General features: G+C 40.6%; 1 protein-coding gene across 1 annotated transcript; it reads left to right on the forward strand.

The window, feature by feature from the left end:
- The first annotated feature begins 1,911 nt into the window (after window positions 1–1,911).
- Window positions 1,912–26,577, forward strand: TGS1 (trimethylguanosine synthase 1). The gene is made up of 13 exons (XM_063168903.1): window positions 1,912–2,035; window positions 2,691–2,755; window positions 4,768–4,940; window positions 6,773–7,625; window positions 8,413–8,530; window positions 9,635–9,721; window positions 10,536–10,707; window positions 12,173–12,527; window positions 13,384–13,557; window positions 14,514–14,657; window positions 15,635–15,851; window positions 16,907–16,985; window positions 24,131–26,577. Exons 1-13 carry the CDS (start codon window positions 1,938–1,940, stop codon window positions 24,245–24,247), a joined length of 2,652 nt encoding a protein of 883 aa, XP_063024973.1. The 5' UTR covers window positions 1,912–1,937; the 3' UTR covers window positions 24,248–26,577.
- The last annotated feature ends 567 nt before the right edge of the window (window positions 26,578–27,144 follow it).

Genomic DNA, 27,144 nt, shown 5'->3' on the forward strand with positions numbered 1-27,144 from the left:
GTTCTTATAAAATAGTGCAATTCACTGCATTTCATTAACAATGTAGCATTGTTTCCTTAAGAAGAGGAGTATCATAATTCTCAAAATATTTTGCACTTCACAATTCAATTTCATGCACAGCTTTTGGCTGTTGCTAAACAATTTGTGTTGAAAGGTTTTCATTTTACTGCATCTTCACTTTTGAAATATGAAGGTGATATATCATCCTAATTGCAGTTGTAGTTAGATCCACATGAATGCCAGAACTGGTGCAATCTTTCCCTGCATTTCTAAAGTATTTAATTACTGCAGTGATAGACATATTCAAGCCCTGACTAACACTGGCATTTAATATTTTTGTTTATATCAGATGTAAGGTGGAAGATGGTGGGTGATTCAGTACACAACTAAGATTTTCTTTTCTGTAAATGGATGGAATTTGTTGTTGTAGTTGTGCTACTGTCACCTAAACATCCTTCTGCATCCAAACTCCTCTCTGCATATTTTTTGTAAGAAATGTCTTATAGATCCTGAGGACATCTTGCACCCTCATGAGGCTGTACAGCCTTGTTACCTAAAATACACTGATGCAAAGGGAAAGAGACAGCACAGCAGACAAACTGCACCCTTATCATGCATTGAATGCAGGTAACATAACACCCAGTATCCCAGCTTGTCAAAAACAAGCACATTCCAGAGGGCCTGTTGTGCTTTAGGAATGGTATTCTCCATTTTAGCACAACTGCAAAAAATTAACCCTGTCCTGGTTGAAACCAGGACAGGGCCTAAAAGCAGAGCAGATATGAAGGCTACATTTCTTTCTCACGCTCTTTCACTGTCTATTAAGCAGGTTAGCAGGTAAGAAGAGATCCCAAGTCCATAATTTTTGTCTGAGAAAGCCTGTCCCAGTGATCTCAAGGCAGGTTTTGTAATGGTCTTTAGAGACATGAATTTCATGCATCATACAGATACACTCTGAATAATCTAAGTAGAACTGAACAGTCCGTCACTCAGTGTTTCACACAGGAAATCTCTCAAACCTAGTGTACCATCATATAAATTCTCTATTTATATGGAGAGAAAAGGATAGAATCTGATTCTACAGGGCGGGATGCTGCGGCCTGATCATCACTGCACTTTCCCTTGTCTCCAACCAACCTCCTATTCTAAACATGCTCCAACTCTCTCAAGTCCTCAGGTCCCTCAGTGGCATTTTCCCAGGTCATATCTTGAGGTATTGCCTGAAGCGAGACCCCACAGTAAAGAAACCCGTGAGTAAAACATAGTTATCTGTATCACTGTGCCCTATCACACATGGCTGCTTCCTAATGGTTTTCTCTCTCCCTACCCAACCTCCAGAGTCTCATTCCAACCTTCCTGTTTCACCCCAAGCCCCTTTTCTCACCAGGCTTTGTTCTCATTCTGACTCTCTCTGCCCATCCTGTCCTCATTCTCTCACCGTTTTAAGCTCTCCTATTCATTCTTTACTGCGAGAGTGGTGAGGCACTGGGGTTTCCCAGACAAGTTGTGGATGCCCTATCCCTGGAAGCGTTCCAGGCCAGGCTGGATGGGGTTTTGCACAACCTGGTTTAGTGGAAAGTGTCCCTGGCCATGGCAGAAGGGCTGGTACAAAGCGATTTTAAGGTCCGCTCCAACCCAAACCATTCTGTGATTCTGCTCCCGTCACTACTCCAAAAACGCCTTGCTCACTTCTGTCTCCCACTCCCGGTTTTGCCAGATTTTGGCTGCTGCATCTTTTATCGCGGACTTTCCTTTGCCTCGCTCCTCTTTGCCCCCTCGGACCCCCCCAACACGCCCGTACCCCTCGTGGGGCGGCACCGGCAGCGCAGGCCCCGCCTGGGGCGCCCTCCCGACCGCAGCGGGGCGGGCGCGGGCGGCGGTTCCGGCGGAAGGCGACGGGGCCAGGCCGGGCCCGGCGTGGGGAGCTTCCCGCAGCGATGGTGCAGGAGCCGAGCCCGGGGCTGGTGGCCGAGCTGCTGCTGCGGGCGGGGACGGCCGGCGCCATCCTGTGCCTCTGCTCCCGCGCCTTCGTCGAGTGAGTAGCGCCGGGCGCGCCCTGTCCCGGTGCCCGCGGCCGGGGAGGTCCCGCTGGGGACGGGCGGGAAGGGCCGCGCTGCTGCGGCCAGGGAATGCGGGCGGAGAGGGGTTTGCGGGGCTGTGCACAGAAGCACCTCGGTGTGTTTATCACTGCTGGGGGGAGCGGAAAAGGGTGAGAGGAGCCCCCAGACGCCGATCCCTGGGCCGGGGCTCAGCGCGCCCTGCCGCCCGCTTCGCGCTCCCCGTCCGCAGGGGAGCAGCCGGCTCCTCAAGGGGAGGAGGACCGGAACAGTAAATTCCAGAATGTACTGCGTAGTGCAGCGTTTTCTGAGCGTCCCTCCTATGGCCTTTCCCGTCAGGCTTTAATTAAAGTGTTGCCTTTTCCAGCTGTTGTTACTTTTTATTTGTCTCGCGTGTCTGGAGTCACAGGGCAGCCCATGTGGGAAGGGGCCTTGGGAAAGGTCCCTTGGTCCGGCCTTTCATGGGAGCGGAGCCTAGAAGAGGTTAAGTACTCCATCAAGTATCATCTTGAAACGTCCAGTGGTGGGGATTTTATTGCGTCCCTGGGGAGGTTTTTTCCACTGAATGATTGCTTTTACTGAAAAAAAAATTGTTTCTATGGTGACCGTCTGTGTCTGTCTTTATTTTTACAGAGATCGAAAACTATATAAACTGGGATTAAAAGGATTTTATGTCAAAGATGACAATGACAGTACAGGTAAGCTAATACAATGTACTATGCAATGTGAAGTGTAGTCTCAAAATGAGTTATGTGTGGTTATTTAAGTTGTTCCTACCTCTGTGTTTTTCAGTACTTTTGCTTTGGGGACAGAAGTGAATAATAACTTAAAACTTACATAGCTTTCAGGTTACCATAATATTGATGTAGAAGTTTGTGTCAAACCAAGTGCAGTGCTTATTCCTGGTAGGAGCAATGGGGGGCAGGACGGTCAGGACAGACGGAGACAAGCGATCTCCAAAGCCAGGTCGTGGAGCTTGGGGTTTATTGCAAAGGGCCTGGCTGCAGGGACCCTGCTTGGAGCTGCCAGCCACAGCCTGGAGCAAGCCCCAGAGAGGAGCCCTGAAAGAAAGAGAGAGCAAGAAGTAAAGAGAGAGGAAGAAAGAGTAAAAGAGGACAAAGTTCCCATTACAATACCATAAATGTTCTGTGCTAAATATTTAATTTTCACTAGCCAATCTAGTACAAGATACAAATCCCATAGCATTTACATACAGCCTATAAGAATCATTACATTTTAAACCCTAAAAACTACTCTTTAGACCCCTTCTAGGGGTCAAGCTAGTAGGGTCAAGCTAGTAGGGTCTGCTCTGACCCTTGGACCTGTCTGCAAGCAGAGGGTATTGCCTAATCAAAAGGGGATTACCTTCAGCCAGCCTTACCATTGTTTTCCCATTGTTTAGTAACTAAGGGATCTCAAAGCTTGCTTTCATTTCTATCTCACTTATAGTTTCCATATTGTCAAAATCTTGTGCCAGGCAATCATATTTATAAGGCTTTTCTGTTTCATCTTCCCCAACAATTCCTACCCAGATAAATTTTATGTGCTCACATAATATTCACCTGGTGCATAGAACAGATTATATCACACATCCCTGACCTGGTCTTAAATCATAAGTTCAACTTAATTCAATATTGATTGCATAATGGAGGGTCTGTGGATCCTAGATGTTTGTGTCCTCTGTCTCTACCCCAGACTAGGACATTAGCTGTTGCTAGTTAATCTGCTGAGCAAGAAGTAGAGAAGTGCAATAGCACTGATGGAGAAAATTATGATTCACATATATACAATGAATCATATGAGGAGGACCAGAAAAGTAAGTCTCTCACTTGGCGTGCTTGTAATCTAGGAATTATCATGGTGTATAGTCTAACAAATTCAACACCATTCCCCTACTCCATCTCCTGAATTCCTCAAATTTGCATATCTTACCATAATTGTTGTGGTATCTTTTTTAATCATTGCTGTGTTGGTAGATCCAGCAGGATATCTTGATTGGAAAGGAAGTCTGTGCAGAAATAGAAGCTGATAAATAATAGCACAGATTAGATTGAGGCAATGTGAGAGTAATGAAAGAATAAGATTGTAAACTATGTTTTTGTACATGTATGAGTGATTTGTAGTGAGAATAATCAGTTAAAAATGGAAAAGTCTCATGTTATGTGATAATTTGGCAGTAAATATATCCTAAACAACCAAACAAAAAACCTTGAATGTTTCAGTATTATCAGCTTAGTCAAGAGCTTTTGATATCATAATTTCCATCCATATAGAACTCCTACTTTCTCAATAATATTTGTAATTTTTTATACCTGTGTTTCTGCGTAACAATTTGATAGAAGTGCAAGCTTGCTGGGGAGGGCACAGTCAGGCAAAGAGAAGGTTGTGGGGGCTGTGTGAGTACTGCTCAGCAGTAGCCAAAACATCAGCATGCTGTCCACACTGCTTCAGCCACAAATCCCAAACACGGTGCCATAGAGACTGCTGTGGAGAACTTAACTCCTTTCCAGACAGACCCAGTCCAGTGCCTTGGCTGCTGAAGTTACATTTTGATTCCTACTGATAGTTATGCAGAAATTGAGCTGTTTATGAGGAAGATTTTTAAATGGGAAAGAAAGCATAAGAGGCAGTTCTGCCATATTTTGTGTGCTGTGCTGTGGCATTCAGGGGTCAGAACCAGATTATATTCCTGAATATATCTTGTTAACAGGGGAAGAACAAGCATCTGAGGAGGAGAACCATTGTCCCAATGTGAGATTAAAGGTGGATACTAATTATGCCCTGGACCTGGAAGAAGTTGAATTAGACTCAGAAGCTGAGCTTATGAAGAGCATGGGATTGCCTCTTCAGTTTGGTGGGCAGTCAGCCCACAGGGACTTTGTGGTAAATCTTTGTTTGCTTTATTTGTTTCTGTTTGTGTAGTGTTTCCAGAGCTAGGGACATGCCTCCTCTCAGTTATTTCTGAGATGGCAGTTCATGGAAATGTATCTGAGCTGCCTTTAAGCTGCCTGCATTGCATCCTGGTAGGAGCACACAGCACCTTGATCTGTCCAGCTTGTAAAGCCCCTCTGCCAGTTGGACTAAACAGGGTCAAGACTGTGCTTTATGTGTCAATATCTATAGTGGTCTCATGACTAGGGAAACTTGATTTAAAACAGCTGTGACAGCACTGATGCTGCACATCAGGACAGCTAGTACACACCAGTGTGAGCATTTATTTTCACACTGTCTGCTTTAACCATTTAGCTTTTGATAGTAAACAGCTGATTTTTCAATTTCCTCTTGCAGCTGATAAAGCCAGGCTGCTCCAAAAGGCAGTAATGAGGCATTGATGCTTTTTTTCCAAGAGGGAACATTTGGGCTTTAGAAGGGGCCTGAAGTTTTCACAGATGATGAAAAGACAGGGCAATATTCACAGTGTCCAGATTGTGGAATACAGACCTCCCTGACAGTGAGACAGAGCACTGCATGGTTCTGACCTAATTAATTTGTAAATAAATAGGAGAAACTTGTATGCAATTTTAATTGATAACTTGTAAAACACCATACAGGCATCCAACTTCAAGCCCAAAGCATGTATACAATTTGTGTTGCTGTGTAGTAATATGCAAATAAGTTGAATGGGAAAATAATGCATTTTTTATTAGATTACTACTAAGCATTGTGCTTTGGACTGTGTATGATAACACGAGGGATGTGGATGGAAGATCAGTGCCAGTTCTTCAGTTTTAACTTCTGTATAGTGCACCTTACATTTTTGTCAGTGTAACAGAACTAAGGATTGGAGCCCTTGGGGCATACATTCACAGTCCTTTGTCCATGTGAGTTTTATCATCACAGGAAGCCCTTCTGAAACAAGTGCAGTTGTGATTGATGAATCCAACAAGTTACCTTAGCGTTCCTTTTAGGAACAGGTTTCTGTATCTGCGTTTGGTGTAACAAGTGAAATGATTGTACTGCACCAATGAAAGGGCCACCTGTTTGGGCAGGAGGTTCTTGTTTCCTTGTTTCCTATTTCTGTTAGCCAAATAGGAAGATTGGAGATTATGATGGGACGGAAAAGGTATTGCTCCCCTCTTTTGGGTCACTCTCTTCAAGACAGAGATTCAGCTGCAGGATTTATAGAGTTTTTGAGTACAGAATGATTTTTTTTGTGTGTGTACAGCATCCAAAATAGCAAGTATTTAACATTCTGTGAGGTTGAGCATTATGTTTGCTATCCTAATAAAACACTAAACAGTGTTTGCTGATTGGGCAGATACCGGGTAAAAGTAAGGGTCAGCCACCACAGCTGCATAAAACAAAACCTTGATGTTACCAGGACAGTATTTTGCTGTTGAGCTCAACCTTGTCACCCTTTGATTCCTGACCAACCTCACTTTAGGATTTTATAGTGTTTCTTGTTGAGGAATTTCCTTCTGAATCTTTGAGCTGCTCATGATTTCCCACTCAGCAACCCCTGTACTTCTGTCTATCATTCTGCTTTTTTGTGTATGTCTGTTTCTACAGCTCTTCCTCACACCTTCCTCAGAAGTGCCAGTTGAGGTATGTAGCAGGGCCCTACCAGCCCCAGAAACTCTACAGCCTTTTTGGGGAGAAAGCTAACAGCAGGGTTGCACTGAGAGGGAGGGTTCCAATGGAAACAGAAATGTGACTAGAGAGAGAACAAGATTGTATATATGTTGTGGACTTCTAACTTTTCCATCATCTTTTAGGTAACAGAAAATTATAGAAAGAAAAATAATGTAAAGATTATGAAAAAGAGAAAGAAGAAGAAAAAAGAGTTACAGCAAAAACACGAGGACAAAATGGGGCAGGAGTGCCAGGACAAAGCTTGTGGTGGTTGTACCCAGTCCATTTCTGATGAGCTGGCTCTAGCTACAGAGCAATGTGAGATGAGCAGCAAACCTCAGGCTGTGATTGAAGAGAACTGTGAAAGCTCAGAAAGCCTTGCAAGTGAGGCTTTACCCAGTGAACTTCAGGAAAAATGGGAGAAGTACTGGAACGAGTACGGAGAGGGCCTTCTTTGGCAGAGTTGGTTGGAAAAGCACCAAGAGGTGTCATCATCTGAGGGCATCACAGCCTCTGAGCCTTGGAGTAGTCCAGATACTAAGGAAGAATGGGAGCAGCATTATAGTGAACTGTACTGGTATTACTGGGAACAGTTTCAGTACTGGACAAGTCAAGGATGGACTACTGAGAGCTCACATGGTGACAAGGTGGAAATTAATGGAATTACACAGGAGACTGGTTTTTCAGGAGAAATGGGCTTGGTTAGCCCAGGACCTGAGCACAGTGAAGTGCTGAGCTTGGAGCTGTCTCCCTCCAACACCAGAAGTGAGGAAAGACTCCCTTTGAGTGCTGATCCCCACAGTGAAATAATTTCTGGGATTTGTGGTTTAAATCTGAATTTGGAGGAAGTGGAGCAGAGCAGTGCTGCTCTAACAGTAGCCCACAAAGATCCTGAAGAGCAGAGTTCATCTGACAGTGGAAGCCAGAAGGAGCCCTGTGATGGAGGAAGCAGAAAAAGGAGATCATCTTGTGAAAATAAGAGTGTTAGCCAGTCAGGTAATACAAAATCACATAAAGTTGGTTATCAGAATTCTCTAGGTAGTTGTATGTAAGAAACAAGGGCATGTCTGTATTATTTTTAAAAAGTCAATTAGGTATTTTGTGGAATGATTACATACTCGATTCCTTTTTCTTCCCTCTGCTTCTTTGGATGATTTCTCCTCTCTAACCTGTATATTATATATACATCCTATATATATCTTAAGCCAGAAATGGTTTTAACAGAACATGTACTTCATAAATCTTCAAATGTACTACAGATATTGGTGAGAGATCCCTGTTAGTGCATATTTAATTATCTTAGTCTTGATACTGCAGCTGAGACTTAAGTCTGCTGCTAGTGACTTTCTAGGAGAGGAAGAAGCAGGTGTGGTCCCAGCTTGGTGCTACAGTAGAGCAGGAATGGGAGAGATGAAAAGATCTCCTTTGGAAAAAGAAATGAGAAGACTGTTTAAATCTTCCCTTTCTAAATCTCTGTGAATATCTTTGCATAGCTAATGAGATGGAAAACAAATTTTACACACAAGGTGAAACCGTTTCAAATTTTGTATCTTACAGACATTTTTCATGGAGAGATGAGATAATTTGAAGTTGATCCTTCATAAGACTGTTAACACTACAGTGTAATACTGAAAACTTTATTAGTATGTTGTTCCTCAGACAAAGACAAGTAAAGATGTGCGTTTGGCACACACTAACTAGCTGTAGCTGCAGGGGTACTTTGGGGACAGGAAGGTAAGGAATTGATTTATGCAGAAGGAGAATGTGATATATCTTTTTTTAGGTGTGCAGGAGTCATGTAGCTCAAATTCAAGTGAAAAAAAGCACTTGCTGCTTCATGACCAAGATGAAGATGAGGATGAAGAGCCTCCTGAATACAGATGTGTCAAAGTCAAGAGAAGGCAAGTCATGAAATTTACATGAGCTTTTTTCTCATGCAGTCCAGCTCCAGGAGCCTTCTGATTTATACTAACTATACCTTTGATTGAGGATATGAGTTAAAATGTCAGTACAAAGCCACATAGTCTTCCATCACTGCTTATTGCTTTGCCTCACAACACAACAAGCTGTGGATGTTTCCTCTCTTCCAGTGCTTTATGAAAACAGTGTATGGCCTTGATGACTGTACAAGGTGATGGTGCTGTTCTTGTGCCACTGGAGTATACAAAATTGTTAAATTGCATAGGGCAGCTTGCTTATTTAGGTCTAATTAATATAGGCAATACCAGAACAACAGTAATTCATTTGTATTGTTTAACTGCATTGAATGCTGCCAGTAAAATGCTCAGAGCTATGGCAGTCATAAAATGGGCGGTATCTGCCTTGTCATAGTTTTTTTTTCTTTCTTCTCTAAAAATGTATAGTTTCAAAGATGGTGAGATGGCTCTTTTTCTCTAATAAATTTGCAGACTCAAATGTGAAGGAGTGGGTGGAATTTTTACCTCCTAATCACATAGCTGTGGTTTCATTCTAGTGTTTTGCAGTTCCCACAGCAAATATAGATATTAATATATATATTAGATAATAGATAGATATCTATATTTGATTAGATATAGAAATAGATTAAAAATTTGCTGTGGGAACAGCAAATATAGATTAATATCTATATTTGCTGTTCCCACAGCAAATATAGATATTAATAATATAGATAATAATATAGGTAACATGATAGATGATGAAGGTAATCTGGAAATAGGGTGAGCAAACACTGTCTTCATCTTGTAGGGTTTGCCATTAAGTATTTTAAGAGGTCATTCAGAATACTTGGAATATTATAACTCCAGCATATGTCCATAGAATTGGGTAAATAAAAACAAACCAACCCAAAAGTTCATGCACAAGAATAGAGTGGTGTTATTTTCTTGGTTTGGTTTCAGCACTGTGTGGACGAACTTACTTGAAACCCACATTTAAATGTTTTCAATTTGCAAGATTTTTAGCAGTATAGCTGTAAAATTATTGGTTTCTTCACAGTAAGTAACTTTGTCATCTGTGTTTTTTCCTAGCCATGAGCTGGACATGGATGAGAACCCAGTGGAAGATCCCGAGGAAACCTGCTCTGTGTTGGGTTTCAAGTGTGGCACAGGACAAAAGTAATTACTTACAAGGAACTGTGGGGCTTTTCTTAGCATGTCAGCCCTCTTGTTATTATGGAAATAGACCATTCATCTCCATTTCTTTTTTGTTAAACTTCTGAAACTGAGTTCCAGGGTTAGTCTCTGGGAGTCATTTATACAACTGAAAGTATCTTCCATGTTACTTTTATGTGTAGCAGTCAAGGTACTTTCAGTTGTATAAATGTTAAGTGGCTACTTAAATCAGAGCACAAAGGCTTTGACAATAAATGGTCCTCTCAGTTTGGAGTCCTGTGGGTTGAGATCATGATTTTTAGCTGTTTCATATTGGAATGAAGTTCCTTTATATTAGTGAAATATTGTCACACTAATAAAGGATTGCCAGGTGTTGGCCAGTGAAATTTTTTTTTAGTTTTTTTAATTGCATTTGCCAGAAAATAAAAGCAGCTGGTTTGGAGGTTCTTGACAGCCACCAAAAATATATGTTACTTTTCTACTCAAGATTTTTTTTCATTTCCTATTCTTCAGGCTGGACCAGGAAATTGTTTTCATCTGAAGTTATATAACTACTAGATAACTAGAATATAACTACTATATAAGTAGAAAAAAATCTAAAACTAATTAGGTTAAACATTTTCAAATAAAAATTTTTAACATTTTCATGAAGGTACAATGTTTTGCAGCTACACCCAGTGACCTATTTTAAATGGAGCAATAAAAAAATACTTAAGTCTAAGTCATTTTTTGTAAACATCAACATTCATGTTAAAGCTTCTAAACTGGAAATTAACCAACTAAGTCCTTATGTATGTATCTATCTGTCTATTTTCAGGTATGGTGGAATTCCAGATTTCACCCACCGAAGTGTGCAGTACTTGGAGAAAAAAGCAAAACTCAAGTCCAAATTCTTGGATCTGCGTAAACCAAGGAAGAGCAAAAACACACACATCTTCTTCACAGAGGAATCTGAAATGACATGCAAAAAAAGCAAAACTTTGAAGAAGGTATGTTTAATTGTTAATACTGTTCTAATTCGTAGATTTATCTGCTACCTTAGCTGCTGTTGTATTATGAAAATGCAAAAAAGAATACTAATTGCCCAGAGTAGATGGCATTTTTAAATGTCAGTCCACTGCTCCTTTTTTCTTTTTTTTCCTGTTTTCTCCCCCTCCTTTCTGCCTCCCACCAATAGTGAAGAGTATTTAGATTAGAATGGCTATGAAAAGGCATTGGTAGAACTGTCAAGAGGAATGTGAGCTTAAATGGCCAAGCTATGTGAAAGTTATTCCTAATATCTGGGTGCACATAGCTTTAGAGATGTGTGTAGGTTTCTGGTGTTACTAAAAGCATCTTTGATTGTAAATTGCATGTGAAGCCAGTTGTTAATGCTGGCATTTCAGCAGTAACAGAAAATCTTTGTGTAGATTAGTGTATTTCATGGAACGCCATATTTTTAGTAATTTTGAAAGGGTTTTGCTTATACCTCTACCTGCATTTATTTTCATGTATAACTTTATGCTTTTATTTTAAAACTCAGAAATTGCTAAGAAGTAGAAACATTTGTTCACTGGAGATTTTACTTAGTTAAGTCTTTCAGAAAATCTGAGGGCACAGATTTTAATGTTATTTCACCTTCCTCTGGGATGCTTGGCATTCCCCAAAACCCAAGTGCAAAGCACCGTTTTCTGGTGGTGGTGATGCCATACGTGTTTTATTGAGCTCCAGTCACATTGCTATAATTTCTGATTCATTTTTGATTTTGTACCTGGGGCCAATATAGTTTGAGGGCAACTTCAATTATGTGAAGGGAAAAAAAGTTATGAATTTCCTCAGACTTCCAGGTAAGGAACTGCTCCAGGTCTAGAGCCACTCAGAGCAACAATAATGTAAAAAGGAGCATCTGCATGTGCCTTTGAGGAGTTTGGAGTGGTGTCTGTGCCTTGGTTAGGAGCTTATGTCGAACTCTCTGCTGTGCAGCAGAACTCTTTACCACCTGCACCATTTGGTACATCTTGAAGGTGAGACAACAATGTGTGAAGGTAATTTTACCTGTTTATGCTACAAAACTCTTCCCTGAGAGGCAGAGTTATCTCTGAATGCAGATAAGAGAAAGATAGTTGTGAAGTAGGAGTCTTGGTCACCTGGGCTGTGGCGAGTGTGACTATTTAGCTATTACATGAGAATTATTCAGTGTATTTATCAGTTGATCTTTTTGTTGGTTGGTTTTTTGTTTCTCTTTTTGGGGTAGCTGATATCTATTTCCCAAAGGCAACTTGTTTCCAAATATTTTTAAAAGGGAGCATGGTTAAGGACTACTTGAATGTTTTGAGTCTGGATAGTTTACTGTTTTCAAAACACACATGGTAGAGAGTGCCTGCAGTGGCAGGTGCTTTTGAACTGTAAAGCTTTTAAGCTATGCTCTGGATAACAGATCATTATCTGATCATCTATGATATTTGACAATTGCAGGTGGAAATGTTCCTGAAGCAGGTCAGTAAAGCTGAGGAGGAAGACACGTCCCAGACAGGCTCCCCTCAGGGTAAAGCAGGGGCATCGTCTGTGAGCAGCAGCGACTCAGAGCGTCAGGAGGGCGTTGCTGCCACACAGAGTGACACAATGGATGCTGAAATCCAGGAGCCACCCTCTCCCAGTGCAGCCTGCACAGAGCCTGGAGGGAGTAAGCTTGAGGGGGAGGCGCAGGATGCTGCGGCGAGTGGCTCCGATGGGCTGGGGACAGGGAGGCCTGAGCCTGGCGGCGGGCGGCAGCTTGTCCCTCTGGATATTCCTGATTATCTCCAGCCAGAGACAGAGGACATCAGCCAAGGTAAATCAGTTTCCTGCAAACTGATGAAATGAATTGGCAGGAGGCTTAATACTGCCTTCTCAAGCTACTGTGTCGTGCAGTACTTATTTATTTTATTAATTCAATGGGACTCATTATTTCTAAGGGGTAACAAAAGCAATTGAGAGCTGTGCTAGTAGAATTAGCTTATTTCTGGAATGCCAGAATCCCAGGTCTTATCTTTAATGGTGACAGTATTTCTTTATAGATGAACAGTCATTGTTTATCCTTGACATGGTCTAACAAGTTTGCAATTCGTACCTTTTTTACCCTCTGCAAGGATGAGGGTTATTAAACCTCAGGTAGCTGCACAGTTTTGGGTTCAAATGCACATTGCTGAGCTCTAGAGAACGTGTGTTGTTAAAATTATTTTATAGGATTTTTAAAAAATCAATATTACGCACTTTTCTCTTTAACATGAAACAAAGGAAAGCAGGATTATTCAGGTTTTTACATTTAATTTAATCCTTTCTACAGTAGTTCAGTTATGTTAGATTCCTACTGCAAAACTCTTGTCTAGATTGGTTTTAATTCATTACTGATAAAAGGGCATTAAACTGGTCTCTGATCCACTTGTTTGCTCATTACATAGAGTTTATTGTCTCCAGTTGAAGATTTGGGCTCTTAAATAATGGGTGAACAGTGAGGATTTTTAGGACTGTGGCTAATCCCTTGAAATACAGGATGCTATTTTTTAATTTAAAGCCTCTAATCTTCATAAGCTGGCAAACAGTAATAAAGAACATTTAGCAGTGTTAAGGTTTAAAACCACTCACCTACCAATTACATTGCCTAGCCTACAAGAACAGTGACTGTTAACTTTTGCAGTGTCTTCCAGCTGTGGATGAAAACATTACTGCAAAGAAGAAGGAGACAAAAAGGAGGAGGAGGAAGAAAAATGCTCAGAGAACTATACCTCCTGAGATTGCTGCTGATCCAGAGCTCGTCAAGTACTGGGCACAACGCTACCGGCTCTTCTCCCGGTTTGATGAGGGAATTAAACTAGACAGAGGTTGGTTCAGTACTGAGTGTGCTGACTTGGTGATATATCCGAGGATCTATCCAAATCTGTGGTCCTTCTTGCAGTTTATTACTAATTTTCTTAAAGGAGGAGCACTACTGAGTGTGTCTTTGCACCCATGGATAAATTCCTTCCCCCCGCCCCCCAGCAGGCAGGTACCAGGCAGTCTTAGATTTCAGAAATGCTTTTTGTGTGGCACATCCCTGTCTGCATTAGTGCTTATATTTGCTGAAGATCTTGCTGGACCTAAATTATACTTCATCAGGACTTGTTCAGAAACTCAGTGATATTTTTCTATTTCTATATTTTATAAAATAATTTTGTGAAACTTCCAAGTATGCTGATGGATCTAGTTTCATTCTGTTTTGTTATGACTTGCAGCAGTCACTTGCAAAGCAACTTTTTTCCATGTTTGCTTGCAAAACACTTCAAATCATAAATTAATAGGTAAAGGAGGAATTAGGATTACCAGGTATTTTTTGTTGGTTGGGTATGTAAGCCTTCAATTTCTAATGCTTTCCCTCATAAAGTTGCAGATTAATTGGCAGACCAGACATGGTGACAAAGAAAATAAAATGGTGGATAAGAGAATATATTTCTGGTTTAATTTCCTACAGAGCATCATCACAATATATAAAGCTTTTCATAGCTGTGCTCGTGGACTTCTCCTTGATAAACCAGAATCCTCAGCACCAAGGTTAACAAAGCATGTATTGAGATTGAGGCATATCGGTTTCCTTCAGTGAGACTTTGTTTGCTTAGCAAATCTCTGGGCTGAGCAGAGTTTATCATCTTCAAAGCCGGTATTTCCTGGTGGAATGCACTAAGCCAAAATTCTTGGGATTAACACTAAACTTTCAGTTTTATGTGGGGCTTGGTTGTTTGTTTTTAAATGAGGTGACCTTGAAATAAGAGGTGAAAATACATTTCTTCCTCTTCCTCTGCAGAGGGCTGGTTTTCTGTTACTCCTGAGAAAATAGCTGAGCATATTGCTGTCCGTGTCAGTGAGTCATTCAACTGCGACATCATAGTGGATGCGTTCTGTGGGGTTGGAGGAAATGCTATCCAGTTTGCACTGACCTCAAAAAGAGGTAAGTAGGTGTTGTAAACAGTGCATTAGTTTTGTTTCTTCAATCTTTTTTCTGACACTATTCAGGTATGTGCTCTGTTTGTTGATTTATTTTCTTTTCGGTGCTTCTGTAGCAACAGCAGCTGTTTCACTTCATCAGACTCACAATGTGACCTCTCTGTTTTCAAAAAGGACCAATAAATCTGCTTTTCTATTTTAAGTCAGAGTCAGATTTGTGTTGTACTAGTACTATTTTTGTGTGGTATAATATCTGGTCTGTCAGATACTGTGGAGATGACTAGTAAAAGTGAACTTCTGTCAAAGCTGCTGCTTTTCCCAATTCTTACTTGAAGTCTGTGTACTCAAAAAAACCAGGCTTTATGTGAACAGTACTTAAAGCACTGAATGGAATCATGTGCAGGTTCTGCAGAACCAAGTGCACAAAAGTGATAATAACTTCATGTTAGTCTAATGCCAGCTAATGATATTGTAGTGAAGTGTTGAGAGTATTTCCTGTACAAATATTTCCTGCTAGATACTCGTACCAGTTCATCTATCATCAACATTTGAGCGAGACAAATGGTAGTTTCTACTGCATTAAATTTGGCAGGCTATGATCCCACCTATACATCTCACTTGGCTTTTTGTATTTCCTGGCTCAATTTTAATTTCTGTTATTATGTACTGTCCTTGTATCATCCATCTCTCTTGGGCTGTGTTGGTTGGGGCTTTTTAAACTCGATTTTCAGAAGTATGGGGCCAGCCACAGATAAATGTTTTTCTTTAACAAAGAAGAGCGAGTTTCTAATGGACACCATTGAAGTTGTCTGTGCCAAACCTGAGGCAAGGAGGACTTGCTCTCTTAGGCAGACAGTGCCATGTCCTTGATCCTCGCGCGGGGCTGTCACAGCAGCGGTGTCTGACCGCAGTGCCCCGCCCCTGCTCGGGCGCCATTCCCGCTTCCCGTTAATCCCAGCGTTTGCCGTCTCTCGCGGGCAGTGATCGCCATCGACATCGATCCCGAGAAGCTGCGGCTGGCGCGGCACAACGCGGAGGTGTACGGCGTGGCCGAGCACATCGACTTCCTGTGCGGCGACTTCATGGCGCTGGCGGCCGGCCTGCGCGCCGACGTGGTGTTCCTCAGCCCGCCCTGGGGGGGGCCCGACTACGCCACTGCCGACATCTTCGACATCCAAACCATGATCTGCCCGGATGGATATCCTTTCCAGGCTGTGCCTTGTGGTGCCCTTCTCCCTTTCCTCTCCTCCCTCTCCTCCCGTGGGGTTTGCATGCCCGGTTGGCTGACTGTGGATGACACAGTCGGCAGCTGGAGTTCCAGATGCAGACCATTTGTTTTGTCCTCTTTGCCACCTAAATTTAAATATTTTGATTTCTTATTAGCAAATAAAAGAGTAATGAGGTTTTCCTGAAGGCAAAAAATCCATCAGTGAATTGAGTAGCTCTTAACCTTAAACATTAATTCTGCAGTTTTAACTCCTTTATATTATTTTATTAAAATACCCCATAGCAATCAAATAGCCATGTGGTGTGTGTATATATACATATATATATAGAGAGAGAAAGAGAGAGATAATAACTAATTTTGTGAACTGTGACCTTGTCATTAATTCCACTTTTTAATTGATTCATGAAGGGGATATCTTATTTAAAATAACTTACTAAAACTGCTCTCAGTCATAGCACCTGCCTGTGACTTGGGAAATCACAGAAGAGTGCAAGCAAAATATTAACTCTTTGAATTAATATATAGAATTTCCTACTAGCTTGTTAACAGTGATACTGAGCACTCATTCATCTGGGAAGGTATTAACATAATAGTTTCATCATATATGAAGTGTGGGGTTTCTTTTGTCACAGAATAATCTTAATTTGTTCCCTTTTATGCTAAAATGTAACCTTATTTGTAAGAAAATCTTCATATGCATGTGTGAGAGATTTCACAAAGTGGCTTAAAAAACAATTGTAAGCCAAATATGCTAGCTACAAACTACATTCAAATTTGTCAAATATTTCTTCGTAGTTCAGACAAATTTTCATGAAAAGTGAGTGTTAGGGGTTTTTTTCTACTTTTAGGGCACTAATGGTGAAATAGAGTTTCTGCATTTCAGAAGAGGATCCTACCCACACACTCAAAAGATTAAATACAATTTAATTGCATAATAGCTGAAATTGAGACATACTTCCAAAATTATTCAACATAAAGCAACTTTTCCTTCCCCATTCTTATTTTTTTCCTTTACTGGCTTCTACATTTGAAATTTTCAGGCTCTCCAAGAAGATCACCAACAATATTGTGTATTTTCTGCCTCGGAATGCTGATATTAACCAGGTGTGTTACTGGATGAGGTCTTGGTGAATGAATAAAATGCTCAACTGACTTAAACATAAGTATTATAAATGCAAACATAAGACTTTTAAGTCTGTTCAGCTGAATGTGGGTTATATGGTGTTTTTAAATTTGACCCTTGTGTTAAGTGATTTCTGTGTTTGCAGTACTTTTGGTATATTTAGAAATGGGAGTATAAGATTATTTCCATTGTTTTGACACTGGTTCTTCTTAAAGCAGTAGAATGGGGTTTCTTGTAGAAGTTTCAAAGCCAATTGCTAGGCACATATATCATTATAAAAATACCAAAAAATATATTTTAACCAGCTGTTGCTGTCTGATAAGTTGGTTAGTTGGTGAGTCTCAGACTTCATGGCTGTCAGTTTATGAAGGAGTTGCAGGAAATCACAGCCTGCAGTCACTGCTCTCAGGGATGGTACTGTTGGTGTCCACACAAGTGTGTGGTTCCATATATGCTGCTTGCATTGAAGTGGTGTGTGATAAACACAGAATTTGTGGCACTGATGTGGGGTTTTTTGTATTAGAGATTTTTGGTAGAAGTTTGGGGTTTTTTTAGCGGTTACAAGACTAACAATTCCCTTGAGTGTTTGGTTTAGGTTCCTCTGTGTATTTTCTATGTTAATTATGTCTTGTAGCTTTTCAGAAAGAAGGAAGCAGTTCTCACCTGCAACATGCCACAGGACTTCCCAGGACTTTTTCCTGCTTTTCCAAAAACTGCATCTGACTCAGAGTAGGCAGGGCATCAAGCCATATGGTGGCTTGTGGAATTGTTGCTGGCAAGCAGCTGGCTTAAGAAAAAGGCTGAAATTCACATGGCCTAAGTATTAGCAGACACTAAGCCCATGCTGTGCACAGAACCATTGCTTTGGCAGGTGATGATTCAATTCCTTTTTGCATTTCAGGCTGGTGAAATGTCAAAGGGGCTTATGAATCTTTGAACAGGGACCTTAATTTTAGAAAGAGTTTCTCTAATTATATCGCATCTTAACACTGCCTTTTGTCAAATATTTCATTCCCATGATGAAGAGTGACCTTAGAGAGTTTTCTGCTCTACTCATGAGCACTTTTTACTGGCTTGCTAAATGGCCAAAGGCATCTACATTTCACTTCTGTTTCCACAAAAGCATGCAGGAATACTCCCCCCAGGCCTGTACCTTTTCCTTCAGAAGAGCTGGGCTCTTCTGGTTGATTGAGCCAGGTGTCCTGACATCTCTATATCTTGGTACAGTTGGCTCTGAATTATGTTGATTACATCCATGGGTTTGTTTTAACACAGGTAGCTGCAGAGTAACAACTGTTGCTCAAAAACATGGCTCAGTTGTTAAAAGTTCATGGCTGAGGTCCTGGGTTCAGTTCAGTAAAGTGTTCCAGGCTATGGGCGACTCTCAGGAAGGGTAATCAGCTCCTTATGCCTTTCTTTAGAAATAGTGCCAGTATAAGAACAAAAAAAAACCCAAAAGGTTGATGATCTGAGAGGGGGAAAGAGAATGTTAATCAAGCCCACTGTTTAAGGAAGTGTCTTAATCCTGTGTGGACAAAAGTGTGTCAAACATGTTCCAAACATGACCTTGGTGAATACTCTGGTCCACAGAAGACTGTTGTAGGTTTGACTACCAAAATCTCCAACTGTATTTAAAAATTAATTTTTTTGGATTTACTGCCACTACACTTCTAGGGCTGTGAATTTCCAGCAAAATAAAAATTTTTAAAATTTTTTTTTAAAAATTGAAAAAAAAGCCCAGAAGTTAGAAGCAACCTTGCAATAAAATTACTGTTTAACCATTAGTTAAGATGGTTCAAATTTTGTGGAAGATATGTAATTTTATGGAAAATGGCTATCAGATCACTGTTAGATAGCAAACATAAAATAGGGATATAGGGATCCTGTTGCTGGAGTGAAAGCAGGGTGGTAGCTGACCTTGACCTTGCTGTTTCAGAGGTGTTCATTGCCTTATTGGTGGACAAGATATCCAGCCTTCTTCCACATGACTTTATTGCAAAAACAGCACTTACTAATTCTGCTGAGACAGCCACGTTGGTGTGGAGTTGGTCTTGTTGACAGAAATGGGGTTCTTTGAATTCCCTTTAAAAATCAATGGAGTTTAGGTCTCAGAGAAGTGAACTTTTGTACTTCTACCTCAAGAGGGAGCAGCGAACCAATGCAAGATGGTTGGCTGATTTACAAGAAATATAAAAACATTTCCCTGAAGTGCATTAAGTCTCCTTGTTTACAAACATGTTAGAAAATTTGTAATGTATGCAGGTTTGTTTTTAGGCTGAATTAATCTTTAACAATATTCTTCCTAGCTAGGAACAATCAGGAATAATAAGTATGTGTGTACACATACATTGAAAAATATGTATATTTATTAGTGCCTGTTATGTGGTTCATAAATGTAATTTATGAAGTGTTTATGAAGCTGTGCTCTGCCTCATTGGGCAGAGTGAGAAGTGTGTACTCACCTCTGGGAAATGAAGTCATCCCAGGTAGTCTAATCTCTTTCACAAACTCTTTTCTGTACCAGATAATGCTTCTGCATGTTAATATTTGCAGCAAATAAGGAGGAACCTGCAATTTGTTGCTGTAGGACCTTCTTGCTAATGCTGGAATCTGTTCTTTTCATGCCACTGTAGAAATTGTACTCAGTTAGCATTGGTCTCTCACTGGTGGTCACAGTGTTGTCAGGATGCATGATGGCTCCCCCCAATAAACTGGTGAGCCTGAAATGTAGGTGACCTTGGTCTGTTGTGAGACAGATAACCACATCAGCATCTTTAGCAGCCTAGCCAGATTTGGGAGATGGAGTAATGGGGAATTGGGAGTTCATTGCTTATCCTGCTTGTGCTTGGTTAGTGGCTCAGATACTGGATTGTGCCTTAGTAATCATTTCAAATGTCACCCTGCTTTGAAGACAGGCATACTGCTGTTTGTGGTAGCTATGTCTCACAATTTTGTCAAATTGTGCTGTTGTTGGAGCTTTTGCTGTCCTAAAGGTTGTCTCAGACCTGGCTTATATTTCAAATACTGTCAGAATACAGGAATGGCTTTTTGTTTCTTGTCTAGTGTAGAGTGGTTCTGTGAACCTAGAATTAAGCAAAGTGTTCTGGACCTTGATGGTCCTACAAAACATACACATTATGCTGGTACTTTTCTTTTTTTTCTTGTCTTTTTTCCTACATCATCTCCATCAATCACTTTGAGAAAATCTGCAGTTAGACACTGAGGCCTTGTTCTGTCTGCAGTACACTGCCTGGATGAAAAAATGTGTTTGGTGTTGCTGTGTTTCTGTTTGCGAAGGTCCAGTTGTTAAAAATGACTGCTCAATGAAGGGAGAGTGAAGATGAGTAAAACCCATTTATTTATTTGAATTCTCTCTTTAAGCTGTGATATTTTAAAATGGAGCCTAGCCAAATTGGTCTTGCCAAGCAGAGTCATCTTTGTTTAGGAGTAAATAGAACAGTGAGCAAAGCAGGGAGTGAGAGGCCAGGAAATGAACAGAAGTTGATTTGGTAGTATTTTTAAGATGCTTAGGTATTAGGGGATTTGGCAGGTAAAATACCGTGGGTTGGTGTGTTTTGGAGGCTGATCATTTCTAAGTGAATGTAATTGCATACACTTCAGCTGTGACTATTGTGTTAATAACAACAGCTTTTAAGCAGCCCACTTGAAACCCATGTGTGTTCTCTGTCCTTGATAAAAGTCAGAATTTACCCATGGCATACACCAAGCCAGGGTGCTACTTCTGAACTTCAGCCTTCCTGAAGCTCATAATGCTTGCATACTGAATTGTAATTTGCCTACACTACGTAAGAAAAAAAAAAATAAATGTCTGGCCTATTAAAGGGTGACAGCACCACTGTGATGGTGTCATTATTCACATGCATACCTGTACATTTTCAAAAATGCTGCCTGAAAGCATTTTATTTTATTGTGTTCAGTGTAAAGAATACTTATTTTCTTCTTTTTCAAGTGGGTTGGGTTTTGTTCCCCTTAGCTTTTAGGCTGGATACAGGGGGAGGGGATTCTTCATTTTAGTAGTATTCTATAAAATTAATTGATTCACAGAGTCCTTGTATGACTCCATATCAAGTCAAAAAGCTTGTACTTGTCATACCCAAGAAAAATTTCTAGGAGGGGAGAAAAAATATAAATTTTTAGTCCACAGTTATATTAGTTGGTGACTGGAACAGATGGGAAGTTACTTTACTAAAAGAGTTTCAGTATGATTAAAAAAATGTAAAAAACCCCAAGACCAGAGGGAAAACCTTCAAAATCAAAAGTACACTTGAAGAATGTAAGGGAAGTTTGCACCTCAAGCAACTCGTGCTCCTGAAATAATCTTTTGTGTTTGTTTCCCCTTTCATATTTTAATCTTTTCTGATGTCTCCTTTTCAAACCTGTTGGCTGCTTTTTTGATGTGTTTTGGCTGTGGCTGTAGCTGTGGACTCTTTTTAGCAGTAGTCACTGAACTGAAAGATGAAGGTGAGAGGGATGCAGGGAGGTGTTAAATAGAGCTGCAACCTTTACCTCTGCCTAGGGACAGCAAAGGAAGCAATATCTGTCCACCCAGGTAATGTGGGTTTGGACTAAAGAATAAACCAGGGTAAGGAGAGTTGCCAGCAGGGAATCATTGTTTGTACACAAGAAAGTGCAAAATAAAGACATTTTGGAGTAGTCAAGTTTTTTAAAAGTATTTCTGTATTCATCATTGTAGTGCACTGCAAAAACAGGAGATGTTTGTCGATATATCTAAAAATAGCTGAGCACCTTTGTTTTTCTCAAAGCATCGTTCCTCAATCTGCTGCTATTTTTATAGGGTGTCCCTCTGCCAGGCCAGACCCTTCTGAAGCTTGGTGTGTGGCAGCCTTCCCTCACTACACTTGTCAGGGTTGACTGAGCCCTGCTGAGGAAAACTTGGCAACTCCTACGTAATTAAATTTGCAACCTCTAGCAGTTTACAACTAAGCATTGTCACAGAGGATTTGCATTTCTCTCCTCTGAATACTGGGTGGGTTAAAGAGCATACAGTACCAGATCTGTCCCAGCAGAGCTTATTCCCACGTGTTTATTTAGTTTTTTTTTTACCTTTGGTTTTATCAAATGTCTTTAGTCGTTGTTTGAAATTAATCATAGTTATCCTGGGTTTAACACTTAGACACCAGACACAACATATGTAAATTTTCAGCTGTCCCTTGGTAGACACCACCCATCAGTGTAGGGGCATCTTGTTTTACTTGGCCTTCTAAGATAAATGTTTAGTAAATACTAGTGTTTAATATCAATGTGTTAGTCATACTTAGATATGCTAGTGACAAACCATGCCCAGAAAGCGGGAGTGCATAACCCCCAGACACTAATTTCTGTATTCTTATACTGACTAATCCAATTAATATTTTAGAATACTTAAGAGACATCAACTATAAAGTGCAAAGCCTCTTGATGCTTTTTGGAAGGGACGTTCCAGCTTCTGTTTGTAAAAAATTAAAAGTTAACATCTTCCTAGAAAAACTATGGATCAACCCACAATGCTTTGTGGATTTCAAGTAGGAACAGATAAGTTGTAAAATTAACATTCCTGATCACTTGCCAGTTTTAGATTCTTGTGCTATTTATAAGTCAGCCATCCTCTGGTTTTTTACTTAAGTGGCAGGTTCCTCTCTGACAAGAACGCCGAGCGATTTTTCCTATCACCAGAAGTTGAAGGATGAAGAAACTGCTCACACTTTTTGTCTAAAAAAACAAAAAAAAGGGAGAAAATCAAAACAGAAAAGTAAATGCCTGATTTAGATAAGTGTGGCAGTTTTCTGGACAGGTCAATAAAGGTTCAAAGAGTAGTTTAAATTAATGTTATTTTCTCTTGATAGTAGGCTGGTTTTTTACTCATGATAAAATAGAGGAAGTTCAGCATGTTTATATTTAAACCTGCACTACAGAGTTAAGTCTCAAGGGGCTTTAGAAGTGTTAATAACACAGCTTGAATTCAAAGTTTCTGCTGCTAACATCATCTCGGCTTAAAGATCAGTTAAAATCTACTGTAGACCCTGATAACTTTGCCTGGGAAGTTTCCCTGCGTGGGGAACTACAGAAATAATTTTCCTGCAGCAGCCTGGGAAAACGGCAGCACAGAGCAGAACTGGCTGTGAAGATGGACCCCCCCACAGGACAGGTCCTCAGGGTACAAAGTGGAGGGGAAAAAAGCAGACCATGTTCAGTTTTGGTGTTTGTCCTTCTGACTGTGCAGTCTCTCCTGATGAGGAGTTGATGGCCTGTAAGCTGTTATCCCTCAGGGTCATCCTGAATTGGAACAGGAGAGGGGAGAGTACTGCCTGCTCCAGTCCAAAATGCAAAGTCCTCTGTGAAATGGTGTGTCTGTAAACATTAAGCATTAAAGGTGAGCCATGGGCTCAGTCCAACAGAGCATGAATGGTGAAATTCTCACTCCAGTGATCAAAAACATAAAGCTGAGGCCGGTGCTGCCTGGCAGGCTCCCCCAGCCTGCAGAGGCACTGCTGCCCCAGCCTTGCCCTCAGCACTGCCTGCGACTCCAGTGCATACAACAGCTTTTTCTTTAGCTGCAATAGCAACAACAATTAACTGTGACCTTTTTTTGTGAATTTCTCTGTGTGTTTGGGGCTTGGTTTTGTTTGGGTTGTTCTCTTCCACCCTGCCACTCTTCAGTGCAACCTTTATGCTTACTAATTCTAATTACTAAAATTGGTTTTACTTCTCCCACAAAATTTGGGATGTGGCATCTTTCAAGCACAGCTTATAGGTTGCTTTTTGCTACACAGGCATTTCTCAAATGCCAAGTACCATGCAAACCAGAGTAGCATCTCTTGCCTCAGCACAAGCATGTCAACTTCTGAGTGTTTCTCTTTGGCTCTGAAATGCTCTTGTTTTCGTGATTTGGGTAAGGAGCGTTTTTCAGTCACAAGCCACAAACTGCTTCTGTGAGTAAAAGGAGACATAAAAAGAGGATCAGAAGCATTAGCTGCCAAGGAACATTTTCCACCAGTATTAACAGAGCAGAGATAGTTTTTTGTGATTGTTTGTGCATTAGAAGGTTGGGGGTTTTGCCTCTTTTCCTGTACATTGATTGGTTTATTTTTTGTTCATTGTTTTTCAGGTGGCTTCCTTAGCAGGGCCAGGAGGGAAAGTTGAAATAGAACAAAATTTTCTCAATTTCAAACTGAAGACAATAACAGCTTATTTTGGTGATCTAATAAGGCATGACATCTCCTGAACCCCATGTGGATTCTTCCAAACCCATCCTCCCTAACTGCTGCCTTGCTTAAGCTTTTGTACAGCTGGCTGGTCAAAAATGACTTAAAGCCATTTTCCGCTTTAATTTCGCTTTACAGAAATTTGTTTTGTTGTACTGTCAATAAATGTTTTATAATAATTTTGACAAAACTGTAAATGTAGAAAAGCTGTGAATGTATGAAGAAAGCTCTTTATAACATGCAGTCTTTCAAGGTTTCAGCCCAACCCATGGAAGTGAGGTTCAGGATTTCTTTGTAACTCTCACATGTGCTACTTCTGTGCTTGCTCTGGTTTTGAGCCCCCAGAGGGTCAAGAAAAATAGCCTGGAAGTCTCAGGAGCTGCAGTCTGTGCTTGAGAAGCATCTGAAAATCAGGTGAAACTAGAGGGTCAGGTGCACCACAAGAGGTTAACCCCAGTCCACCTCTCTCACTCTGTGCTCTCTGAGAAACCTTTTCAGGTTTTCTTTGCAGGATGGAGGTTCACACATGAATTCTAGTGAGTGCTCTGACTTGTGGCAGCTCAAAGAGAGTGCTGGGTGTGTTTGTGTCTGGAGGTGGGACTCTACCCTCTGGGTATTGTCATTTTATTTTATTTTTTATCTCCCTGTCATTCCTCTTCATTGCAAAGATATTTTGAAAAAACCTTCTGCCTGGAGGTTTGTATCAGTAAGGGGTTTCTGTCCCCCTTCGTTTCCAGGCCTTTGGAATCCTCACACAGGCTTCAGGGCAGAAATAAGCCAGCTTTTCCTGGTGAGGGCTTAGAGTTTGGAGGGGAAGAGTGGGCATTGTGCAATTCTTCAAGTAGAAGAGGAGGCAGGTGAGAAATGCCTTGGGCATGGCTATGGTGCTCTCACTGAAATATTCTTACATTATGTCCCCAAGCTCAATTTTGAGTTGTTTTTGAGGTAAGAGTATAGGAATAATAATTTCTAAGATAAATTAATGCTGCAGCAGGATGCTGAAGGCAGCAGAAGCTAAGCACTAAACCATGCATTAGTGCTATCCAAGAAAACAAGAATAACTCTAGAATAACCAAATAAGAGGATCTATTTTCCCCATTAAGGAATGAAATCCAACTCTTCAAAATAGTTGAAGAGACCAAAGTGTTTGTGTGTTTAGGGATTGTTATGACTCAGTGTGAGCTTGCAGTGCAGTAAAACAGCCCTTGGGAAATAGCTGTTTTCAAGCTTTGCTATCTTTCCAGATCCAGACAAGTGCTAACTTCTACTGTTACATTCATGCTTCATGGAAGGTATTTTATGAAGATACTTTGGCTAATTTGGATCACTGCACTTTGCCACAGTGCTACAGCAAGGAAGAAGTCTTGTGCTGGCTCTGCATCAGTGTTTAAAGGGAATTATTAAGGAAATAATATTTCTTAGAAGTTTCCTATTATGTCGTAGGGGAATTTGGCAAGAGTGCTAATACTACAGGAGCTCTAAACCTACTGTGGCAGTGGCATGTGAATGTAATAATGCTGTTAGACTTCCACTGCAAGCTACAAACAAAAATCCAAGTCCATGAGGCTGAATGAAGAATAGATTCATATGTATTGTGTATGGCACAATATAAACGTGTACAGTACTCTGTACGCTAAAATTTTACTATATTTGGCTCATTGCTGCTTGTAGAAATACCCTTGTCTCATTACTTGGTCCTCTTTTTCTCCTTAAGGAGATGCGTGAGAAGCATTTTGAGATATTGCTGATGCTACTCCTGTAAAAGGAAGCTCTGACAATGAAATGCCTGTGAATTTACTTCTGTCTTCTGTTTGTTCAGTGCCCAGTATACAAAGTATGGAAGCTGAAATATAAAAGGTACAACATTTACCCATTCGAATTTTTACTTCCAGTGTAATGAAGTTAATGGTAAAAAGGAACAGTTTCTCAGAAGGTCTCTGCAGAGCTTTGCAAGCCCATGGAGTATCAAAAGCAGAAGAATATCTTTGTTCATAGCTGTTCCTCTCTCTAACCAAGAAGGACAAAAGGGGATTTTTTGGTTGGTTTTTTTTTTGGTTGGTTTTTTTTTTTTAATTACAATTTAAAGTCAGAATGCACTCTTCTGGGCTGTGATAAATGTTTGCCCTCACTTCCCACTTGCACAGAACTGGCGAAGTTCCCCAGGGCTTTGAATCTACCCATCTAAATTTAAGCTTATAATACATCTGTGAGTACTGTTAGTTTTTTTGTTAATAATATCAACCAACAAACCATTCATGGAGGAGAGCTTCAGTCATGACTTGCTATACAATGTTATTTTGCTTTATATTGGAGAAAAAAGTTAACATGGGCTGAGACACTGTTAAATTTCTGGACAGCTTGTGGTCTCTGTTTTAATACCCTTTATCAATTTAGGTAGTATTTTGTAAATGATACATTGGGCAGCAAAGAAGTTACATTGCTACTGTAAATACTCATAGAAGTTTGATCTTTTACCCATACTAAGACACAAAATAAGCTACAGGAAAAATGCAGATTTTTTTTTCCTAAGGACTAAATGCATACTGAGTTCTACTTTCTAGTACACTCTTGAGCCCCTAATCTCTTTAGGTTTATCTTAATTAAATCCAACATTAAATGAAACCCATTCATTTCTTTTTCTGGTGCATGGCATGAAGAGAAATTATGGAAGATGAAGTTGGGTGCATTGCAAGGCTGAAGCTGAATTGCAGGTTCAAGGGGACCAGAGCATGCATGAGCAAGGGCTGAGCAGCTGTCTCTTCATGGGAGGACATCACTGTGCCCTTCTCTGAATGAGGCCCCATTAGAGTTATGAGAAAAAATTAACTGTTCCATGAAGTTTTCATGTACAGGTTTTAGAAAACCTTCCCCAAGTGTACTGTTTCTGAAACAACATCTGTGTCTATATGTGCAACTG

This window comes from Melospiza melodia, chromosome 1, assembly GCF_035770615.1.
Source record: "Melospiza melodia melodia isolate bMelMel2 chromosome 1, bMelMel2.pri, whole genome shotgun sequence".
NCBI classification, from domain to species: domain Eukaryota; kingdom Metazoa; phylum Chordata; class Aves; order Passeriformes; family Passerellidae; genus Melospiza; species Melospiza melodia.

What these genes read in the sequence shown, in the direction of transcription:
- TGS1 (XM_063168903.1), top strand. Translation starts at nt 1,938, where the DNA reads ATGGTGCAGGAGCCGAGCCCGGGGCTGGTGGCCGAGCTGCTGCTGCGG. An exon ending in TGCTCCCGCGCCTTCGTCGA is followed by an intron (nt 2,036 to 2,690) that starts GTGAGTAGCGCC and finishes TTATTTTTACAG; the next exon opens with AGATCGAAAACTATATAAAC. An exon ending in TGCACTGACCTCAAAAAGAG is followed by an intron (nt 14,658 to 15,634) that starts GTAAGTAGGTGT and finishes TCTCGCGGGCAG; the next exon opens with TGATCGCCATCGACATCGAT.